Consider the following 24,378-nt stretch of genomic DNA (forward strand, 5'->3'; position numbering starts at 1 on the left):
GACGCTCAACTCGCGGACACAGCATCGGAGAGAGGACCATGGTCGATACAGCATTTATTTAGCCCACTCACACATGTGCAGACCCCGCGGCAACCGTTTCTTAGAGTGGCACACAGATGTTTCCGCCGATCACTCCGCCTCACAGACTCGGTGATCCCCTTTGCGCCAGCCCTGGCGCTATTGGGCACAACAAGAGGCCCAGAGTCACGTCAGAATCAGAGTTCCGCACATGGCACGAAATAGAATTGTACACACTGGGAGATCTCTATGAAGACACCCAGCTGCTTCCTTTTGCTAGGCTCCAGGAGATGGGATTGCCAGCTGGCCAGTTTCTATTATACTGCTCCTTGGGTGAGGGCTCTGGGATCTGGGTCGGGAGACATCTCGGTAGCTCCTCCTACCCACTTACTGATTCAGTATCTGCAGGTGGTGGGTAAGGGACACCACTTGATTAGCTGGATGGCATATGCCCTAAGAGTCCAAACCGCCCTTGAGAACGAAACACTACGCGCGGCATGGGAAGCGGACACTGGCGACTCGATTGCAATAGCGAGATGGAGGTCTGCTCTTTCGGGCCATCTTTAATGTCCCTCGCAATTCTCGATTTCGCTTAATTCAATATTATATAGTACACAGAGCCTACATGACACCAGCCCGCGTGAACAGATACTTCGCTCGCGGAGATGTGGCCTGCCCCCGATGCCGCGAGATTGGAGCAGACTTGTTACACATGCTGTGGTCCTGTTCTAGCTTGGGCTCCTACTGGAGGGTGGTAATTGACAATGTATCTGACTGCATATCGCAACAAATACCCTTGTTCCCCAGAAGCAAACAGCGCAGAGGTGCGCTTCACGGAATTGCGGCTCATCGTGGCAAAGCGACTGGTGACCCGCAGGTGGAAATCACCGGATCCTCTGCCGGCACAGGCCTGGAGGCGCTCTCTCGAGGTGTGGGTGGGGGCAGAGGGCACAGCGTTGAAGCGGGAGGAGGTCCTGGGGCAGCGACAGTTTCCGTTGTCCACCTGCTGGGTGGGGCTGTTGCTGCGGCTGCATAACATGGGAGTGTGCCCAGTAGAGGAGGGAATGGACTAGCACAAACAAGTATCTGTCGACGAGAAAATGCACTGCATGAGGAGAATGAGTGTGAAAGTTGGCAAGATACGCTATGACACTGGGAGGCAGGAGGACAGCATCCACCTTGCCTGACACCTGGCCTAACCCCTCCGCCAGCAAACCGATTTGTTGCAATGCGACCCTCACCCTGACAGGGAAACGTTTACATGCAAAATACTTGTACAAGTGTCTGTTACCGGCAAATGTTACCATTGTTTTTCTTTCTTTATTCAAAGGTTAGTTTATATAAAATTCATAATCTCTAACTACTTAACAAAGACACCTCAGTTGAACATCTGTGACGGAAACAATGTTACGCCAGCGAGCACTGTCAAGCGATGCGCTAGCTGACGGATGATAAATATACAACTGACCTCTCAAACTGTATCCACGGAACGGGTTGACAATAGTAAAGCATACTAAACATTAAAAATAACACTGTATGAAAACCGTAGATGGCACAGCGAATGAGATAAATAGTTGAATAACTGCAAATATATACTGTACAACATGCTGTATCACTGTGTTACCAATTTATAAACTGATACTTAATGTTGTAAACAATCCACATCATACTATGTCAAAACGAAACTAGTATCAAAACGTGAAGCAATGTAATGATAAAATGTCAATAAACAGATTTATGAAAAAAAGAATTTAAAAAAAATCAATGATCTGTATTCCCTAGAAATACTCCTGCTTCCCAACTCCTCTATTGTCACTTTGACTTCTAATGGGCTGAACTCTGGTATCTCTGTCAGCTACTTACCTTGACACTTCATGGGATGGCGAAGTTACAAATATCTAAATAATTTCAATTTATGGAAAGCAAAGTCTTCAAGCATTTGTTCAAATGATTTGATGTGATCCAAAGCCCGTACGACTCCAAATGTAGACATTCCTATTAAGTACCATGCCTGGAAACCATAAAGTTTTGCTACCCTGTAGACAGAGCTCCTCTACCACAGACTATCTCCCTTATCAATGTTGCCTCACTGCCTTAGGTCATTGTGTCAACACAATAAAGGTATTTTTGTGAATGGTGCAATATGTGAGAGATTGGTGCTCCATATACCACTGAGCACATATTTAGTGGTGCTAAGAGGCCCAATTCAAGCCTCACAGAAGAATCATGCTTTTCTCTGTAAAAAAAAGAGTCATTGATCAGGAGCAGCTGAGGTCCACCTTGTATGGGTTCTGTGTGCATTTGGTAAAGGAAGCTCTTGGGATACCAACTGCCCTTAGGATTTTGCGGAACATGGACTGCGGGGTTTGGAAGAACTGGCATGTGAGAAAGTATGGATAGTTTTCAATAGTGTACAGGAGGAAGTGAAACCATTTTAAAGCGAGCTCCCCTGCTTATTGCATATAGTGGCAAGGAGGTCCAACACTCAAGCTCCTGCTTTATGTTTCTAAGTAATGGTAAAGTGCTCAGGTCCCAGCTCCACCTAGCATTTTGTGTCACAGCCAGGTCCAGGTATTTAAAAAGGCCATTGCAACTGCCAGTTAAGTGTTGTCTTATACATGACGGCGGCTCACCCAATTTTGACACATATACTGACTAACCTAATTTACACTGAGACCTGAACAGTCACTATACATCTATATTATTCTAAATAATCTGGGAACGAAGTGCTGAAATTGCTGAACACTTAGCAGTAAATAGTTGGCGTAAAGCGAGAACCCCCATCTACGTTCCCATACCTCCACCAGAATCCCAACGGTTGCAACTATTACAAGCACAAACCTCCGCGGAGAGAGCAGGCAAGCTATCCTGGCTCCCGGCACAAATGGGACTCTCTAGCAAAGGGCGCAGAAAGTACCCTATTTACTACAACTTGAGCTCATGGAGTTGTGTATAGTATAGCTACATATCTATGGAACTGCAAGCCGAAATCCATTTTCTGGAGCACCTTTGGAGAAATTTCCAGTGAAGAGTATCGAAAGATTTTTCAAAGACTGCAGCGCTGCTGCACTCTGCAATTTCTGCACAAGTGCCAGTGACATATTCACTTATAGAAGACACTGCTGGAAGCTCCTGCCAGCTACAAAGTCATTTAGATCACTGTGGACTAGAATGTGTATTATTTTTGCATTCCATTGACGCCAGTTATCTACTAGGCCTAAGATGTATCAACTTGATAATGCTGAGGAGTGTGTGACCGATAAAGGACTCATGATCGCAGTAATGTCACCTGAACACTCATTCCGAAATGGGAATCTAGAACTGGGTCATATGTACGTGCAAGAATGATGTCTAACAACTCATAGGATATGTATATACACTAATGATTATCCATGTGTGTCGAAGCAACCATTCTGAAATAACCTAGTGCACTCACCTACGTTTCAGATGCTATGATGGGGAAAGGTTTCCCATAATAAAATTGCAGCCTTGAGTTCTGAACAAAACTAGAACGTAAGGGTGTGTGCAGTGCAGGCACTGAAAATCTTCCCCATGTAAGCCACCCCACAGGAGTCCTTTGAAGTTGGTGTGTCAGCCTCAGCCTTCCCACCACAACTCCACACAGGAATCCAAATATAATAACGAGAACCAAGGGACGGAATCGTCCCACAGCCAGGCTTAAGTGTCACACCGTCTCCAGGGCCCCGCACCCAAAGACAGGTGCACATAGCTAAGGAGCAGGTCTGCATTGCCAACTGTCTCTGTTCCACCATCAATCGATGACCCCGGGACTTGATCTGTGCCATCACGCACATCTTTTCTCTTGCTGGGCCGTGATGTGCTATCATCACATTTACCATAGCACTGCAGTCGAAGGCAGGCTGCCATGCGCCTTGTGCAGGTCGTTGAGCTTTTCAGTGTCTTCCTCTCTGCACCCCAGTACCATGCTGTCTCCAGTAGGTTAAAAAAAAAAAAAAGATGTTTTGCCATAGAACCTACTTTTATGCTTGGAAGAAAACATGAGCAGTCACTCCACTTGCAGAGCTCCAAACTTCTACCGGACTGCTGTGAAGGTAATACAATTGCTGCTGCACAGAACAGGTCTAATCTGGAAAGATTAGGATTAGTATTTTAGAATTGTACTGTACCAACAATGCATGCCTTTCTGTCAAAGTAGTTGAGAAGGTGTAATATATCTAGAGGAAACCCTCTCTATGACAAAGCACTGCAACAGAATGTCTGAACGGACTGGGATCTGATCCAGTTCTTGAGAAGTGGCACCACACAAGTGCCCTCTGCATTTTCTGGATTGCCATCTATAGGGATGTTGTTTCTCAGGCCCTTCCTTCTGCAACTTTGGCACTCCACTCCAGCCTTTTGGAGACTACCAGGAGGTGTAAGAGTGAAACATCCATTGCTTTGGCTTGGCCCTCCACTGAAAACTTGTATCAGCTGCATGACACGGTCTGTTATTGTTCGGAGGTCCTGCCTCAGTAGGAGGCATCAACCTAGATTTCCTCCATTTTCCACTAGAGGGATGTCCTAGTATTGTTTATGCCAGTGGTTCCTAACCTTTTGACTTCTGTGGACCCCCACTTTATCAATACTGGAACACAGGGACCCCCACTGAATCATTATTAGAATCCAAGGACCCCTCCCCCCCACTCAGTCATTACTGAAAGCTGGGTAACTAATCTGTAAAACCTATTACATTTTTGAAGCAGTCGTGGACCCCCTGAGGAGGCTTCGCAGACCCCCAGGGATCCCCGGACCACAGGTTGGGAACTACTGGTTTATGCCCTGCAATATAGTTGCAGCACACTGGCTCCACTACTGCTCATCTGGGGACTGGGAAGTCTCTGGTGGAGCTGGTGAGCATACCTCGAAGCTGCAGCATCACTGTAGAGGTACTCTTTGGATCAAACTGCCAGGGTTAAAGCCCCAGTGTGATTTGCTGCCGTTTTGAAGGAGAGGGGGAGGAGCTGAGGAGTGAAAAGCAGTCCTTGTGCCAATTTGGAAGCATAAGTGAAACTGTGCACCAACCAAGGACAAAGATATAAACTAGGACCGGACATGGGTGGCTAAGAACAGGCTATGTTGTTTCACTGCCACTCGGCCTGCTTGCATCCATCTTGCAACTGCTCTACCGGTACATGCAATAGTCCAGCATCTCCTTAACCAAACCTGGGTGAAATAGCCACACTACTCAGTGGGCATTTATTAATCCACCTCAGTAGAAGGGGAAGTATAGTTCAAGGCCTGTTGTACTGCACAGTGGTATGGAGCATTTGTCCTAGATTATAACAGAGGATTCACTATGTACGGAAATTAGTGCCTCCTGTGCTCTTAAGGGGACTCACCTTCAGCAGTTGGTCAGTTCTCTCCAGCTGTCACCATTAATGATAGACACCTACCAAGCTAAAAACACACCTAGCTGCATGTTCACTGGTGGTTTCACAGGGCTACTTGACCTCACCTCCACTGGATATGTTGTTTGCCATCTAAGGCACTTCCACCTATGCTTAGGTCTACAGGGGCATACCGGACTTTCAGCCGCTTTTCACCACCCCTCCTGTCGATCATCTGCCACAGCTTCAGGGCCCTCTCCCACTGCTAAAGGTGCATCCTGCTTACTGCTGCCACCAAGTAAGGAATCAGTAGTGTGGCTGCAGGGAAGCGGCATCAGGTGCAGCTTGCACCATCCGCCACATCAAACTTAAACACAAAGTTACGTTGCGAGAGCTAAAACTGCTATTTGCTAAAAAGACACAGGGCGAGATGTACGACCATTTTGATTTGTGACACGCAATTTGCGTTCATTGCTAATCGCAAAACAAAATGCACAAGTGTCAACCACACTGTTTGCAATTCACAAATGGGTTGCTAGGGACCTGCCTCAAATATTGATGAGGCAGGTCGCAAATTGAGACTCATTTGTGAATGGCATCAATCACAGGGATGGTGGCCTATCTGACTGCTTTGTCAACAAAGCAATTTAAAAAAAAAAAAAAAAAAAAAAAAAAAAAACCTGTTAAGGAACACGGGATGCATTTAAAAACAAAAATGAAAAGTTACCTTTTCATTTTTTCAGTGTAGGCAGTGGTCTGTGGGACCACTGACTGCTCTAAAAAAATGTTGGTGTCCACATTCACAAAGGGGAAGAGGTCCCTTGGGGACCCCTTTCTGTTTGCGAAAAAATTACCACCAATTTGAAATTGGCACTAACTGCAATAGTTTTGCGACCACATTCACGTCACAAAACAATCATACATGGGCCTGTGAGTTGCAATTAGGAAGGGACGCCCTTGGAACGCCCCTTCCTAATTGCAAGTCGCAATCCCTATTTTGCAAGACAGTAGCAGGATACTGGCTGGCAAAATAGGGACAGTACATGCAACAAGGCGATTTTGCGGTTGCAAAAGGTGAATCCATTTGTCCCATAGTTGCTACTGTATCTTGCTGCTGGGCAGTTTTCATCAGACAAGTGTGCACATTAGTGGTTTGAGATTCTACAGTTGACAAAGTTATTTTTCTTAATGACCATTAAGAATGTAACATTTTTGGGCTAGGGATTTTAAATACACAATTCATCAGGCATCAATACATCTGAAAAAGTGACCAAATTCTTTCACTATTTCATTATGCACTGTCCAACAAGACGTGTCACCACATGACCGCACAAGCCTTCTACTTATAGAATCATTCCATCCAGAACCCATCTTATGGCACTTCCTTCCTTCTCAGGCTTTCGCACCAGATATTTTGCTTGGCATTTCCTATCATCTCTATTACTTGGGTGACCAATATCAATAGAACAAGAGAAAGAGAATAGAACAAGCAAAGGCACGTGGCTAAACCCTCAAACCTCCATTTCAGGAAAGAGGGCAGGTTTAAATTGTAAAACAACAACGGGGAGGGGCATACGTGGGAGATTCGGAGGAAAGACTCCTGGTCCCGTGTGTAAGGCTCCCGATAATCAATAAATCAAATGATATACACACGGTTCCAAAACACAAGAGGGTTTCTTTCAAACTAGTGGTTCTGCAATCAATGGAAACCAAAGTATTCGAAGCAAGAGCCCTCACTCACCTTCCGGTGACATGCTTCATCATAGGGCTATGCTCCTCGTCAGGCCGGCGCTGCAATGCCTGACGGGCCCAACACGGGGGCTCTTTGCCGGAGATCTTTTGAGAATAATGCACAACCGGTCAAAAAGTGATTAAGGATTGGTATAAGGGTAGTTAAAAATGAATAGATGTAAAAAAAAAAAAAAAAAGAAAAGAAAAAAAAAAAAATCATTTATTTATTCTAATGTTGATACCTCTGACATGATTAAAAACAATAAATAGGGATATGGTAAAATAATGTCTACACTCCCCATATGAAAAAAAATATATAATACAGTTACTAAATCCCGCAATAGAGAATAGTAAAGGAAAAAGTAAACACAGGATCCCCTGTGTTACTCTGTATCATAGGTCAACATGTTTCTCGCTGTTTTTTTGTCAATTCTAACTTCACAACAATATATGGCTTTATTTTGCTGCACAATTATCCCAGGGTGTTTATCAGACAAAAATGTGCCTAATTTGTCAGTAGTCGTAATCCTGATTTGGGATCAACGCCCCTGTACTGATATTTGTGTTTTGACCACTGACTCTACATTGCACTTAGCCTAGCAGCACACCGTCACATTAGTGACCATCAACTTCATTTTTGCCTATTGACTTTATTTTAATATTAGCCACCACCACGTTAAAAGCTGCAAGTATTTTTCCATGCCCATGTTATACAATGTACTTTTTGCTCATGTTTTTATTCTGCGTGTTCTTTCTCACCAAGGGCTTAGGCTGATAATGTACTAGGATGATGTTTATGGTACAGCAGGGAACGGTTCTGTTTTGATAGAGGGCATCTTGGGTACTTGGCCAGTTCCAATGTGTTCTTTTCAAAACTCACCTGAAGTAGCCAGCATTTTTTTATAATAAACTTATGGAGTGGAAGGGGGGGTTCTAGAATTCTCTTCTCTGGTTTGTTTAAAGTATATAAGAGGCCGAGACCAGATGGACCGGGGAGTGACACAGCTCTCGGGCATTCTCAGGACACTGAGGTGTGTCATCCTTCCCGTGAGGATAATTGATCTCTCTCTCTCCATGATCGATTCTGGGATCTGGCGGTCTGATGCTAATAAGGAGGGAGATGACGCAGATTTGCCCATGCCTCAAGGGGATGCTTTTTTAATTCTTGTTATCTGCTTTGCATTGTGATATATATATATATATATATGTTTATATATATATATATATATATATATATATATATATATATATATATATATATATATAGATATATAGATATATATATTTATTTGCACTGGAGAATAATTTGTACATGTTCATATTTCATTGCTGTGACCATTTTTAAACATGTGCTTTCAGCATGCTAATCTTCCTCTACGAACCTTGCAGAGTGGTTTAATAAATTTATTTCTCTGACTAAAAGTTGCATTCCAGAGACTTTTTGTCAGTGCAGAAGTGTTTCATCTTGGTCCGTAGTGAAGCAAAACAGCCCCTTCACACCGTAATTAGAATTACTGTGATACTCAGGATGATAACCCAAGTGATAATCATAGTAAAAGAGAAGGCGGAGAAGAACAGAACTCAAAAAGGCTCATAGAAATGTATGAATGTTCTAGCAGATATTTTGAAGAGATACAAATCGGTCTAACCCCCCGACTTCTTAGTTTCTTCCAGCAATGTAGCAATCCCTTGTTCGAAAGGGCAAAAATTATCCAAATCACAAACAGCGATTTTACTAAATTAACATAATTGACCCGTGGAACTGCATTAATTACTGTAACTCTCCATCTCCCCCACAAAAAATGGATATCCCAAGCCCCGTGAGAAGCTAATTATTATTGTTACTCATCTTATATTAGTAGTTGGAGTTAATGTGATAAAAGTTCTATGTTCTGCAGACTAATAAAATGTCATGCCTACAAGGTCATTTAGACCCTGGCAATTAACACAAGCAACCCCAAACCTGTTTTAGTAAGTTTTGGTCTTGTCAATAGGGTGCAGCTTCAGTCCTGTGCACAGTTAACACAAGACCCAGGTTTGGGCATACCTGCCATTTGTAGGGAGTCTTACTGTGCTACAGGGCTTAAGCTATAACTTGCTCATGAGGCCTTACTTGGTTTGTGGTTGCTTGGGTTCCCTTTCAGAGGAGACCCGGCCTGGCAGAATGTGCTGGACCATTCAAATTGGAGCAGGGCGAAAACCGATTTGCATATTCCTGCTGCTGCTGTGGTGGGGGAAAAAGGATGGATTCATTTGAGCTTTCGACCCATCACTTTTTTGTTTTTTCCTCAATGTGATGTGTACGCCCAGACGCGGGTCCTCTCCTCACTGTGCACTAGGACTCAAGCTGGACTTCCACTGATGAGGCTTAACAAGGCTTACACAGGTCTGGGGTTTCTTGTGATTCTGTTCAGAGATGGCCTGGCCTAGCAGTCAGTGATGGTTTGTTCCTGTTGCAGCAAGAGTAATTACAAGTTGCTGATATTAATTCATGCATTACACCAATCACAAGTGTTTGGGATCACTGAATTGAAGCCATCGAACCTGCTATGTACCTGTATGATAACAGAGAAAGTTGAGACAGGGGATATTTTACAAAAAGGTAATTTGGAACTGTAATAGGTTATGAGCAGTGCTCTCTGTATGTTACTTAACAGGATTACAAGCAGCTCTACAGTTCTTAAGAGATATAGTTCCACAAGCATCTTGTTCATTTACCTTTGTTGCGAGCTTCACTTAGCTTTCCTGACAATGTGAACATCATTTCACAAACCTCCACACTGAAAGAAAAATACAACTATTTTCAACACCTTGCAACAGGAGAGCACGATAATTTCTAGCCACAAATAAAAATCTCAGTACGGAATGTTGTCTCAGGGTTTCACAGATACAAATGAAGATTGCAAGTTATATCTTTATGACATTTCATAAGAAGAGTCAGACTACCATGCTACGATCCCACTCGTGCAACACTGTTATCACTTGACAACACAATGGCATACATAAACCAGTTACTGATGAAAAATACATCTCAAAGTCTGGTACCTTGACATAAACTGTCTTAGGCAGAGCAATTTGGTTGTCCTTGGTATATAGATGAATGGGCGGTCCTAGACTATTGTGTACTCCTTTTTATAGACTGCAAATCTTTTGTGCGATTACGATCACTCATGTTGAGGAATTCATCACATTGCTGGTTTATACCATTACAGTTTTCAGATTTTGTTGCAAGACCCATGTCTTTTTCATCTTTGAGATGTTTTATTACGCATTGTATGATTAAAGCATATTGCAAGCTCACACTCAGCAAGGCAGAGTTCGTCAAGCTCAAGTGGCCAACCAAGTCTTAATAACTAAAACCTAGACTACACAAACCCAATCATGGCATCTTGCGAAAAATCATCTGTTTTTTATATTGTACTCCAGCTCTCAATAAAAACAAACATCACACAAAGAAAAATTAAAAAGACCCCTCTTCCCAGCTTTTAGGTTCCAAGTGATCACCTGCACTCACATCAGTTCACACACACACACACACATCACTGACAATTTAATCACTGTACTTTACCAATTCCTCCCTGTACCCTTATGCCAATATGAGCACATTACCCCCACAAAGATCAATCACATTATTGGCTGCTGCTCCCAGTCTGCATATTATTCAAGGACTGTTCTAATTTTCAGAGGCCCCATTAATGTGGGGTTTCACCTTCTTAGTCAGCAAACCATCCAAATCTACTGGCTTGTGTTCCATGCGTATGACACCACCCTGCCACTTACCTTTTAAAATGATAAACTGCATAAATTGACCATCTCCCACTACACACTAAGGCCCATATTTAAGAGGGCATAGTGCCACTGAACGACACATTAGCGCGTTTTTTTTTTTAATGCTAATGTAGCATTAGATGGCTAAAAACGCTGTGCCAGATTTACAAAGTGGTGCAATGCTTACATAGTGCCACTTTGTAACCCCTTGCACCACATTATGCCTGTGACGGGCATAATGTATGCAAGGGGGCGTTACGGCGTTAAGGGGGCCGAAAAAATGTAAGATTTCTTTGCATCATTTTAAACTCCTGTTGAGAGCATATGTTAAAAAGAGGCACCAGGTGCAGCACAACTTTTCATAAATCTGCCCCTAAGATTCTACAACTCTCTAACCGCATCTGCATCACACCCTCCTTCAACACATTCAGGAAATAACACAAGACATTCCAAACAATATCTTCACTGACTCACCAACAAGAACGCCGTTTTGTACCTCCTATTCAACTAGATAACTCTAGATATCTCTATCACCAGCAGCATCATGCTCGCCAAATGTACAGCTGTAGGTATTCTGCAAGTACAAACACAGCAGCCCTCCTAAAAAAACAAACCTTCAAGGACTCGTTCATCACCAATTGACACTCATTTATGATTTGTCAGCTATGCCCTGCCCAGTTCCACCAACAGACATACATTCCAAATGACCTCAACATAGTACTGCCAAAAACGATCTCAAGCATCCCAATTGATCTGCAGTCCAGGACTAGGCTACAGCTCCATCAATGCTCAAAATTAAATACATGATTTGTAGCTGAGCAGCAGGTCATTCATCCAATGAGTTGATTGGCTAGTCACACAAAAAGGTTAAGGAACATGCTTCTAGCCAATTGTATTTTCAACAGGAGCTCTAGATTTAGGTAGTATCACCATAAGAGTAATTCATAAAATAATTACATTACTTCTAATCAGAAAGCAATTTAAGACACAGCCATTCTAAAGTTTTTTCCAGTTAACAAAACATACCTGCTAATGTCAGCAAAGCCTGGAACGTATGCCTCCATCATTTCCACAAATGTTTCCATGTCAAAGTTCTCCTCACAGGATTCTGGGGATCCAAGTTCCTCCAAGACACTGGTGATATAGGAAAAGAACACTTCATCCATGGAACTGGAAAGAAGAACACAAACAAACCCAGAGTTAGAAGATTGTACAAAATCATGACAGTCTGAAGCAAAGTCTAAGCTGAAAACAAAATTGATGCACAACTGGGACACGGATAACAAAGACAACACTGGAAAAGAGAAGAATTAAAATGAAATTAAGCCGTCTAACAGAATGACAGCAAATAGATGTATACCTAAGATCAGCCTCTACGATGTGGGATTGGATGAAGCCAAAGAGAGAGTCTCTTATTATTTTTTCTGATTCCATGCTTGATGGCCGGATTCCTAAAAAAAAAAAAAAAAAAAAAAACACACCTCAGAAGAAATCTCTGAAACAATACATGTAATTCATGCAACTTTTCAGTAGGTGTATCCGCCTCATTGAAATATTGGCACAGTAGCTAAGAATACACAACTGGTTTAATTACAAAATGCTCCTGCTGTATATCTGTTACTGGGCTAAAGCCAAAGTCAATGTGTTTCACATTATTTTGCCTAGAGGATCCCTTAATGTCACCTCTGCTCAAAATTATGGTACTCAATCTAGTCAGAGCAACTCTGGGCGCCACCGTTGGCTAGTAGTTTTGAAAAATACGATTAACACCAAAACATACATAATTACAAACAAAGGTTACTTAACAGGGATCAAATGAAGATGTGTGGTGTAGGCAAATAGCCATTCGAAGCTCTAACACTCCAAAACATTTAATATAGATGGACTCCTTGGATCATCTACATCAGAAACCAGAATTACCCCCAAATGAAAGCAGTCACGTTATTGGCTTTGTGTGCTGCCCAATACATTTAATAATCCAAACAACTCTCAGAGAAAGTCCTACTTTAGCATTGTGCTGGAAAATGGAGTTGAAATTAATAAAGATAAAATGGGGTACACTATGCAACAAACACCCACATAGCCTGGCAATGTATAGTCTCTTTATCCAGGTACCCACATGCACTCCTGATCAGAAGTACTACATCACAAATATCTTAATTTCCACCTGGCTAAGGGCACTTTCTTTCTCTCTGTTATATTCAAAGGAGTGTGTGGCTGTACAAGATGGCCAACTACAGGCATCCTGCTGTGGTTCGGCATCTCCAACTTAATATTCGTAGTCATCTTGCAGATCCTGGCTCTGTAGAGCTCAGAAACAGCATGCTTCAGGCAGCATTTGCCAACAAGACTCAAAAGACTAGCAGCTGGCTAACCCGATTATTTGGAAAGGAGGCAGAGGCTGCCTTGCTGCTCGCCACATACGTTTTTGAGCAATTCGATGCTCCTAGAGGCTGCGGGACTCCTGGGTGCCAGTGGTTAGGAGCTGTTGGGACGGGATCAAAGAGGGCTCACTAGTCCCTCTGCTGCTGGTGCGTGCGTGGTGCCATGAGGGCATGTTCAGTGAAGGAACATGATAGCATCAGCAGCGGTAAGTGGAACACAGCTGTACCTCACTGATTACACAGGAGCAAGAAGCAGACTGGTGAACCGTATGACACATCCTCTACTGAGGCTGAGTTGCAACTATCTTTATTAAGGTTTGGGCGGTGTTAGGGGGAAATTGGAGAGAAATGTACTCTTCTCCCTTTAAATATATATCCACAGACCTCAATTATTGTCAGTAACCGTTAAAGAGAACCTATTACAGCCCTCTGTTGCATCCTCAAAGTCAGTACCTGCACTGCTGAACTGTAAACACTGCAATAAATATACAAGAATTCAGGCATACTGACAGAATTGGTAAGATGTGTAAAGACAAAACAACCAAGACCGAAAGCAACACCATAATTAACTATGCTGCTGGTTCACAGGAAACAGTAAAGGTTCTGCTAAACAGGCCGATACACACACACATAACAGATGGCAGATCAGGCAAATGTTGGCAGCAATAGGAATTACCAAGAATATATTCAATCAAATCAGATGTGAGGAAAATTCAAAACTACAGGAAACGGAGATGGGTGTTAAAGCTATGTAGGAAGAGGTATGCAAGTTGAAGAGACTATGGCAGCACTAAAAACAATTATAAAACAACAGGAAGACAGCTGAAGATGCAGGGGGGTGCTCAAGGAGGAAACCCTCACATTTGTCTGCTTTACGGAGTACATGGAAGGGACCTTGATGGAGGGGTTTCTCAATGACTGAATAAAGCAGAACCTTGAAATGCCACATCCATCACACAGGACGCTGGCACCAGCAGCTCCTTGTGGGGCCATTGCTTAAGCAATTATTGCCCGATTTTTAAATTGCAGTTATAGATAGAGAATACTGCAGTATGCTCGAGGGGTGGAGGATGGTCAGGGACATAGGTCTGCTGTTCAACAACCAGAATATCATGATATATCCAGACTACCCTAGAAGAGTACAAACGCAATACACAGCATTTTTGGAAGGGACGCAGCAACTGATAACGATCGGAATAAAATATAGGTTCTGTTGTACCTCAAAAGTGAAAATCAAGTCAGAGGGCAGGATTCACTTCTTCACCAACCTTGCAGAGGTCTGCAAATGGTTTGAACAAAGAGATTAAGTATGACTTTGCAGGACCAATGCAAAATTGTACAAATCACTGTACAAAGGCACCAACAGATTCGAGAAACCGGACCGCACTTTGCATCAAAGAACTGGTGAAGTAAGACAGTCACATAGATTAGTACAAGAGGGAGTCACTCTTACCGAGGAAGGTAAGGTGTGAGATGGAATCCACACTCAACAGAACACACCATTAGGCAATAAAGGCACATCAACGACATGGCTTAGGCTTCTTGCTTAAGAGACAGATAATATAATGTAGGACTGGGACCAATCAATATTATGAGCTGGCAATAGTTCCATCAAGAAACTAACAATATGGGAGACTTTCGTTTTCTTCTTTGCAGAACAAATTCAGTAGATAACCAAAATCTTTAAAAGGGATGGAGATAAAAGAAAATAGTCCCATAATGAATTCACAGGCATACATAGAAGGTCACACTTGGTCAATATGACCTCCAGTATTGCTGGTTGTACGCTTGTTGTTCTATAGAGAGTCAACCTTTTGAATAAAGTATTCAGATTTTATGTGGTCACTCGCACTGACAACGTATTGAGCAGCACTGAATGATAAATTAAAATATTTAATACAACTGGAAGAATGGGGTCTCTAAGGTTGTCTCTCTCCAGAAGGTGGGAAACGTTTCTTATTAGATTGGGGTTATAGGGTGTTATAATGACTTCTGATTACTTAGTACAGTTGTGCTTTGCAAGATGCCTAGTAGAGTCTGGGAGAATCTCTTACGGGGAACTAGATGAGGTTAGACTAAGTAGGTCAGAGACATCAACTATGAAAAGGTCGGAGGTCTACGATAAGAATGTTGTTAAAGTTCCATGATAGGACACAGCAGAGTGATAAATTCTTAGAATGACAACGGTTTTAACTATTTACTAAGAGATAGAGTCTTCACTTACTCAAAACAATACACAGTCCCAATTGCATATTTGCAAGAGATGCCCCACATAGGCAGTCAAATAACAAGATTGAGTAAGAAATGGAGAGGATAACTATATGCAACCAATTACTATAGATTTTAAAGAGGTGTGCCAAGTTGGGTGAACACAGTGGTGCTACTTCAAGGACTGGATGATGTAACTGATCACATGGCAAGATATATATATATATATATATATATATATATATATATATATATATATATATATATATATATATATATATAATAGACAAAGGTGTGTTGGGTGGTATTGATTTTTACTTGGTAAACGTATACACCCCCAAAATAGATCACTGTGATTTCTAACACCCTCTCTGTATATGGAGGGTATGGTAAACTGGGGAGGCAACTTGACTGTGTTTTTATGGAAATGTTGACAGATATTCCCTAAAAGATGGCACCAAACGCAACATGACTAAAGCCCTACGAGACATTACACATAAATTCATGAGGCGGATGTGTGAATGGCACATCATAATAGGATAAATTTACTCTAGCTCCTCCTGTGTACCTAATACATACACTGGAACAGTTTACTTTGTGACACAAAAGGAAGACCTGGGGAAATGTGTTGAATCGTGGTATTTTGCTGGATCCTAGACCTACAATTCCAAACTGAAGGTTCAGCTTGGAAGTTCTAGCTGATCCCCCAATTACAGAGCATATACGTAGGTTCAAACACATTTTCTTTGACCAAAACTGGACGAGCGCTTGTAGTAAGGGCACTGAATAGGAGGCCATTAAGGTCACACTTTATGAAGAGTGTATGCCACACCTGTACGGTGTTTCAGATGGAGCTACTACATACCATGAAAGAAAATAATAGATGATTGCAAATATTACAGTGCATCACACCCACCAAAATAGGAACAAATGATGGCGGTCAAGGGGCAGATCGAAGATAACTGGGTAACACAAGAAAAATACTCCCGCACACAATTTCAACAGAAAGTATCCAGGGAGGGGAACAAAACTGGGCATTTCTCAATCTCGCTGCTTGAAAGGGAACAGCCAGGTACATATACACCAATATTAAAGACAGACAGGTGTGACTGAAATTACACAGGAGGGAATTAATGCAGCATTAAAAGAATGGTTAGAGCAGGTCTCTAAGCAGCCACAATGCCTGGATTCACAAAGACGCAGCATACTTCAGTATGCTACAAATATCTAAACTATCCTTTGAGCAAAATGAGGCTCCAGAGGCTCCTCTAGGCAGATAAACATAAAGGAAATTTTAAAACCCCTGGTGGGGATGGTCTGCCTTGTGCCCTTTACAAAATAACGTCCCAGGACTTGCTGGATAAATTATTGGAGGTATCTAAGGCAGTGTAGGAGCATGGATGTCTGCCCACTATGATGTGAGATGCAATGTCACAACACAGGACTTGCGTTTGATAATGGAATCAGGGCGCTTTACGGAAACAATGCACAAAGGTTCAGGGGGCTTCATTTGCACAGATATGATGTGTGTATCTAACCAATGTGCATCAATTGTTATAAGACACTTTGCCCCGAGTCTTTCTATAATGAATTAATTATGTTATTGTGACAGTCAGTGAGAAGTGGCACTTTAATTAAGATATGTCTAACTGATCCATGCTGTCTTTTACAATAAGACTTCTCCTGTTAGTCATTTATAAAAAATGGCTTATTTATAATAGAAAGTCTGTATTCTCTAGATGTGCCTGAAATATGAATTACTATTGGGGATTTTAGACAGATAATAATTGTCCTGATGTCTAAATGGAATTACATAATTGCACTGAAATGTATTTCAGTGGTTTTCCTGTTGACACATTTGGAAAGAAAAAAAAAAAAAAAGAATCTGATAATTGCTCAGACTATTTTTGGTCTAGTATTGTAACAACCTTAAAAGTATATGTGTATTCCAGTGTACAATTTGCATAACTATCACTGTTATGCACTGCGCCATCTGCACTATTGCATTTTTGTTTGTTACTCATGGGATAACAAGAATGAAATTCTTCCTTTACAAAAAGGTTCTGGGGTACAATCTCTTGATTACATGTTGAAAATAACTGACTAATCTACACAGGTTGGGATACAAAAATCATACCTGTGCAAATGACCCCACAGAACCATGGGGCATCATTTCATTATGACGTGAGAAGCCAAAGCTACTAGGATTCCCAAACTAGATAGGGATCCGAGGCCATTGCTACTTACAGGCTGTTATCCAAGTTCAACAAAGACAAAGATACTGAGTAAGACACTGGCAAGTATACTCACTGCAACACACTAGGATAAAATCAGGCTTCATACTTGTAGGAGGATTAGCCATAATCTTAGAAGATTAAATCATGTAATATATTTGCAGCAGACTCCTGCAGCTTTGGTAAAGCTGTATTTAAAGAGCATTTGACACAAAACCATGAGATTAACATGGCAGGGACTAAAACAAATGGAAGCTTAAGATATCTCGGAATACACATCTCCACTGACAAAACTGGCAACTGCATGATAATACGGGAAGAGTTATGGCTACCATCAGACACGCTGTAAAATTTCAGATGGAAGTTTGAGAAAAATCTCCTTGATCAAAATGGTGCTTCTACTCAGATATTTATATGCAGTAGTGAACTGGATGTGGTTATCCCAAAAAGTGTGTTCCGAGAAACTAACACTCTTACTGTGAAATTGGTTTGGGTATGGGGAAGAAGTAGGGTTAAGCTTGAGATCCTGAAGACTGCATGGGCACAATTAGGAATGGATCTGCCTAATACATTCCTTTACTTTGCCCCTGCTCATCTGCAACACACCACACATTAGTTTGATGACCAAGTTAACTAGGCGAAGGCATTAACAGCTGGTACTTCTCCCCAAGATCCACTACAGCAAGCACTGATGATGTGTATCAACATACTAGTAGAATATTCATATATAGTACATGGGGTATCTCTCGATAGTTTGTCATAAAGTAGATCAGAAAACCATTAAGAGGCCCACACTCACTTCAGATTTGCTCCTGCTGATTATCAGACCCTTCAAATAAATTAGCACTGAGATGACGATACAGGAGTAGAGACAAGGAGATTGTGAAACAGTGGGTGACCTTAACAGTAATATTAAGTTCATTCTGTTTGAGAAATCACACACATTCTGTGGCATTGGTGGGGAGCAATTCCTATAACATGCCTAAAATAGCAGAAGTCACAAGAGACCTACGACATCCTTTTGTAATTTAACGAAAGATGCAGTCCTGCTACCCAGCCACCAGAAAAGGTCCTTCATGGCACAACATCAACCATCTTACAGGCCATGCAGAAGACAAGGAGACAAGTTAATTGTTAGATGGGAAAACTGGAGAAGTGAGCATAGATTTATCCCTTTTCCACCAAGACTTAAGAAATGCAGCGGACCAGGTAAAGGAAGTGGAGTATATAGGTGCAGCAGATATGACTCACACCCTTCAGGGCAAAGTGATCCAGCTCCTTCATAGAGGGGGAAAGCAAAAACAGGGGGGCAACTAAGTTACATGTTAATCTCCCTGCCCCATTAAAAGTGCCTTATGGTGCAAAATTGTACTTCTTTGTAGCCCCAGAAAGTGCTGGAGACTGGGCTGAAGAAAAGAGGAAGCGCAGGAGGAACCAAACCTCAAAAGACATCTCCCTCCAAAGTCTCATGGCAACTTGGACAAAAAGCTAAAGAGGTGGATGTCCTGACATGGGGGATGATAGATGGGGACCAGAAACCAGAGCAGCAAGACTCCGACAACAGCCGTACCTCAAAACCAGAAGACACAGTGAAGGGATCAGACTCAATGCTGTATTTCAAACATAGTCCCACTGACCTGGGGCGTGTTCCTGCTCACGAGCCCAACACACGTAGTGGAAAAGGGAAACCCAGAACTTCCTTCATGCCAGTAGCCAAAAACGAACAAAGGCCAGGCATGAATGTGGCCCACAACAAACTCCCCCTAGAGTTGCGAGTGATAGTTACTACTTCCCTGTTCAAGAAATAGTTGAAGACTTGGCTCTTTAAACAGACCTAGTCTAGGAGTGTTTTTCTGCAGTTATTGAAAATGCAGCGCCGGGACACTCCATGGAGTAGCTGGTTACCTAAGTAGTCCCATCTCTCATTTCAAGGAGGCTTATTGACAATGACCCTGGAAATGAAGAGGTGATTACCCCAGCAGGCTACCATCCCTGTGATTATGGCCATTCCCAAAAGGGGTTGCAAATTGCGACCAGCCTCATGAATATTAACCCATTTGGGAATCGCAAACTGTGCCTGATACACTGTTGTACATTACAGTTTGTGATTTTCTAATTGCGAATCTTTGAGGTAAAATCACAAGCGAATGTGTACGTACATCTGACCCTAGATGCAGTAACAGAAAGCTCAGGGAGAAAAACATTTTTTGTCAGTCGACCTCGCTCACTACGTAAAAATCATCTCTAACTTTTAGGCCACACTGCTTTCAATTGTCACCAGCCATCACCTCCCTGTGGACCATGTCAGATGCAAAAGGAGGAACACAAATCTAACAAAGCTCTGGAGACTAAGGCTTTGCTGCTTGAGAAACAAATACTGGGATCTAGACAAGTGCCTCTCCTGGGACAACTAGAGGCCACAAGGGCACAAATGAACAACTTGCCACTGGCGGGCATTTATGGATGCCAGCACAAAGAAGAGTATGTGAATCAAACTCATATACTGGCTGACCACCAGAGATGTGGCCACCAGATTAATACCTAGCATTAGGAATGCCAAGAGCAAAATGTTTTAGAACTTAAAATATAGCAAATACCTTTGCAGCATCCTGCAGATCTCTCTAAGGAGAGTGCCCCTCCCATCCTGATCCAAGGCCGAAATAAATAACTTTCCTATGCAAACGTTAAGCATCTAAGACTGCAACAATATGGAATTGCCTGTAACACTTAAAGAAATCATAGAGCTGGTCACAGGCCAGGGGTGTGGAATTTATTAAAATAACTACTTGTCCACGGGACAGGCTGCTTCTCAAATCTACTTGTCCTGTAAAAAGATCTACTTGTCCCTTTGGTGCCATGTAGTGTGGCGCCAAATTATGGCAGCAATCTCATTATGTAAGAGCTCTGATAATAGCCTCTCTGATTATGCCAGGGCTACTACTATAATAGGGCTTGAATACTTGCAGTTTCAATCCCTACTGTAGCAATTTCCTTATTTTTCCACCTTTCTGCAGATCTGCATACTGGGGCTGGAGGAAGCAGTAAGCAATAGTTCCAGGGCTGGAATGCCTTTGAGTCTGCAAACCTACTAACCTGCATGTTTTAAAGATGTTCACCAGCTTCTCTCTAATATTTTCCCATAATAAGAAAGGTTGGACATTTACTCCTGACAATGGCAGAATTAGAACTTCTTCCAGGGTTGGGAAGAAAGTGGCTGGAGGGAAAATGAACTTGCAAATGCTCAATAGATTTTCACATGAGAAAATCTACACATGCGTATTTACCCATGCTAAAATACAGTTCACAAATATTTTATAGGGATACGACATATACCATGGGTGCATTTTTGTGACTTTCTTTAAGAATTTGGGGCCACATGTAGGTAGGTTCAGATTTGCGACCCGCAAATTGCGAGTCGCAAATCCGAATGTAGGATGGTGTCCCTGACACCATCTGTGATTCGCAATGGCTTCGCAAATGCACACCTCATGAATAATCATGAGGTGGGTTGCAATTTGCGACCCCCTTGCGAATGGCGGCCTCACAGGGATGGTGGCCTGCTGGAGACAGCAGACCACCATGTCTGTGACTGCTTTTCAATAAAGCAGTTTTTTTTTTTTTTTTTTTTGTAATGCAGCCCGTTTTCCTTAAAGGAAAACTAGATGCATTACAAAAATGAAAAATGAAACGTTTTCGTTTCATTTTTTCAGAGCAGGCAGTGGTCCGCAGGACCACTGCCTGCTCTGAAAAAATGTTTACAGTGACATTCACAATGGGGAAGGGGTCCCAGGGGGACCCCTTCCCTTTTGTGAAAGTGTTAGCACCCATTTGAAATGGGTGCAAACTGCGATTGGTTTGCGCCCGCGTTCGCAAAACAATCCTACATTGCACTACGAGTCGCAATTAGGAAGGGAACACCCCTTCCTAATTGCGAGTCGCAAACCCGTTTTGCGATTCGGTAACCAGGTTACCGAATCGCAAAACTGGGTTTGTGCATCGCAATGTGCTTTTTGCACGTCGCAAACAGCGAAAGTCGCTGTTTGCGACATGCAAAAAGCTACCTACATGTGGGTCTTGGTCCCTAATTAGGTCTGGTGTTAACAAAGACATTTAGTTTTTATTAAACTTCTATTTCTCTCTCTTTTGGCTGGCTTTACTGTGAGTGATCGCATTCTTCTCTTCCACAAGGAGCATATTGGCACACAAAGTAGTTTTGTTCAGTGTCAGGAACAACAGTGGCAATCAGTGACGTAACGAAACTGGAGGGTGCCCCTTTGCAAAGAACATGGAGGAGCCCCCTCTCCAGACTCACTCAGGGCAGGTGCTGTGCTGAAGGGGCCCCCTGGAGGGCGGCTGCGGGGCCTTTGTTATGCCACTGGTGGCAACGTGTGCTTTTAGAGTTCAAAAACGTTTTTTTTTTTTTTTTGCCAGTGTTTGTTACAATGTTTAGGGCCTGGTAGCTCCCACAACAATAAAGTGTTACAAAAGCTATGTCAAAACAAGACACGCATTGATGAAACTAAAAGACTTATAAAAATGTGTCAGATCAGTTGGCTTTGTCAGCGTTTGTTTATTTTCATGCTTCCCATAATCGTGTTGAAAATGGTTACACTGATTTTCCATTAGAAATATTTTTGGGAAATACTAGCATGCATCAAAACATTTTACTAAATGACACTTCATTTGCATCTAATCAGAGAGCATTCTGGGAGCATTATACTTAGCCTCATAGCCTAAACTTTTCAAACATGTGTATACACGTTTTTATTTTTTTTGTACTGGAACCAACGTCCATAGTGAAGTGTGACCTTAAAATATTTATTTACAGCACTCACCCTAATAATGAAGGTTTTCAAATAATGAACCATAAATACAAGTTCGAACAGCATTATCTTTTGGAAACACATTACCTCAACTGCAGAGAGTTCCACTCTCTGTAAATAGGCAGCCAAAGGGTTTGTGTTGCAGAGGGTTGGGCCTACTTGTCCCAAGGACAAAGTGAACATAAAAACTTGTTGCCCTTGACCCCAAACAAGATGTCCCGGGTGTCGGGCGATAGGAATTCCACATCCCTGCAGGCGTGCACATGGAAAACCCAGCAGGCTGCAATGATTTACCAGAGGAATAAAAAAAAATAAAAAAATACTTACACTAACTAGCCCATATCTAAAATCCACATTTGAGGAAATTATTCAAAATGAGCAGTAACCAGAAGACTTATGTGAAGCTACAATTGTAGCGATTCCAAAGCATGAGACATTTCTGGTGCTTCATTCCTTAAAATCAACCCATATCACTGATAAACACAGAAACAAAAATTATTGCTCAGGTTTTGGTGAACCTATTGGTGAAGGTAACAACCTCCCTGACACACAGAAAAAAAAATAGCTTCGTGCCAGGGCGGCGGACTAGACCTTGACTCAGGAGATTTCCACTGGCCCTAACAAGGAAATCCAAACTTGACAGACCACATGCACTTACCCTTTTAGATCCTGAAAAGGCACTCAACTCTGCAAGAAGAACAGGTCTATTTCAATACTCACAAAATCGAACTTTGATCTTCAGTTTGTAACATAAATCAAGACCCTCTACAGGGGTTCCCAACCTGTGGTCTGGGGACCACTGGGGGTGAGTGAAGCCTCCTCAGGGGGTCCGTGACTGTTTAGAAAATTAACTAATATTAGCAGATTACTTAGGTGTGTATACATACGGTGGCTTAATGTACAATTGAACATTTTAGATGTACTATGTCAAGGAATTTGAAATTGGAGGCTATACATTAAGTTAGTGTCCTCAGATTGATATGTGGTAGCAGTGCAGTTTAATCAAACAGATAATAGTATGGACTATGTGTGGCTTCGTTTCAAGTTAGAAAAGCTCCAACCTTCCTATTGAAATTAAAAAATATATATATTTGTTTGCAAATTAAATTAAATGTGTGATCATTTGTGTATGTGTGTGATGGAATGCTTGTTTCTGTATTTTTTTTAAGTATTAGATCCCCGGCTTCCAGTAACGACTCAGTGCGGGGTCCCTGGATTCCAATAATGATTCGGTGAGGGTCTCTGAGTTCCAGTAATGATAAAGTGGGGGTCCACAATGTCAAAAGGTTGGGAACTACTGCCCTATACTCATCACAGGGCATCACAGCGGCAATGGGTCTCCCATGGGAAGGCAACCAAAGGATCACATTTCTCTATATGTCGATGATGTGCTACTATTCTTGCACGGCCCCCTTGCTACCAGAGGTCAAATCACGAGAATACTGAAACACTTTGAGAAAGCCACATCACTTGTAGTAAGCTGGAATCAAGTCTGTCATGGTGCCAATGGGACAGAGAGCAGAGGTAGTAAATTGGCATCCTAGCCTCCAGCTCCAAACACATAACATTCAGTTCTTGTGGATTCACATAGCATCCACCCCACAGTTAATACGGAAAATAAACGTACGTTCCTTATTCTTTAAAGCGAACCAAGAGTTACGCAAAGGGGTGACCCTCACCCTTTTGATACTGGCCAGGATTGTACTATTTAAAATGACTGCACTCCGCAAACTCTTGTACACCTTGCAACACTTCCTAAACAATATTCCACAGCAATTCTTCGATAAAAAAATCCCTGTGGCGTGGATTTCATCTTAATGGGCAGGCAAACAGCCCAGACTCTCATTTGCCAAATGTGTTTACA

At 42.2% G+C, this 24,378-nt stretch overlaps 1 protein-coding gene across 3 annotated transcripts in view; it reads right to left on the reverse strand.

The window, feature by feature from the left end:
• Positions 1-24,378, reverse strand: part of CUEDC2 (CUE domain containing 2) — a 159,110-nt gene that overhangs the window by 104,678 nt on the left and 30,054 nt on the right. For all 3 annotated transcript variants that reach the window (XM_069240346.1, XM_069240344.1, XM_069240345.1), the window contains exons 2-4: positions 12,226-12,316; positions 11,892-12,035; positions 9,816-9,877 (exon numbers count right to left, since the gene is read on the reverse strand). In XM_069240346.1, the coding sequence (XP_069096447.1) occupies positions 9,816-9,877; positions 11,892-12,035; positions 12,226-12,299 (280 nt within the window). In that variant the 5' untranslated portion in view covers positions 12,300-12,316. The remainder of the gene's footprint in view (positions 1-9,815; positions 9,878-11,891; positions 12,036-12,225; positions 12,317-24,378) is intronic.

The sequence above is a fragment of the Pleurodeles waltl genome, chromosome 6 (assembly GCF_031143425.1).
Source record: "Pleurodeles waltl isolate 20211129_DDA chromosome 6, aPleWal1.hap1.20221129, whole genome shotgun sequence".
Taxonomy (NCBI): Eukaryota; Metazoa; Chordata; class Amphibia; order Caudata; family Salamandridae; genus Pleurodeles; species Pleurodeles waltl.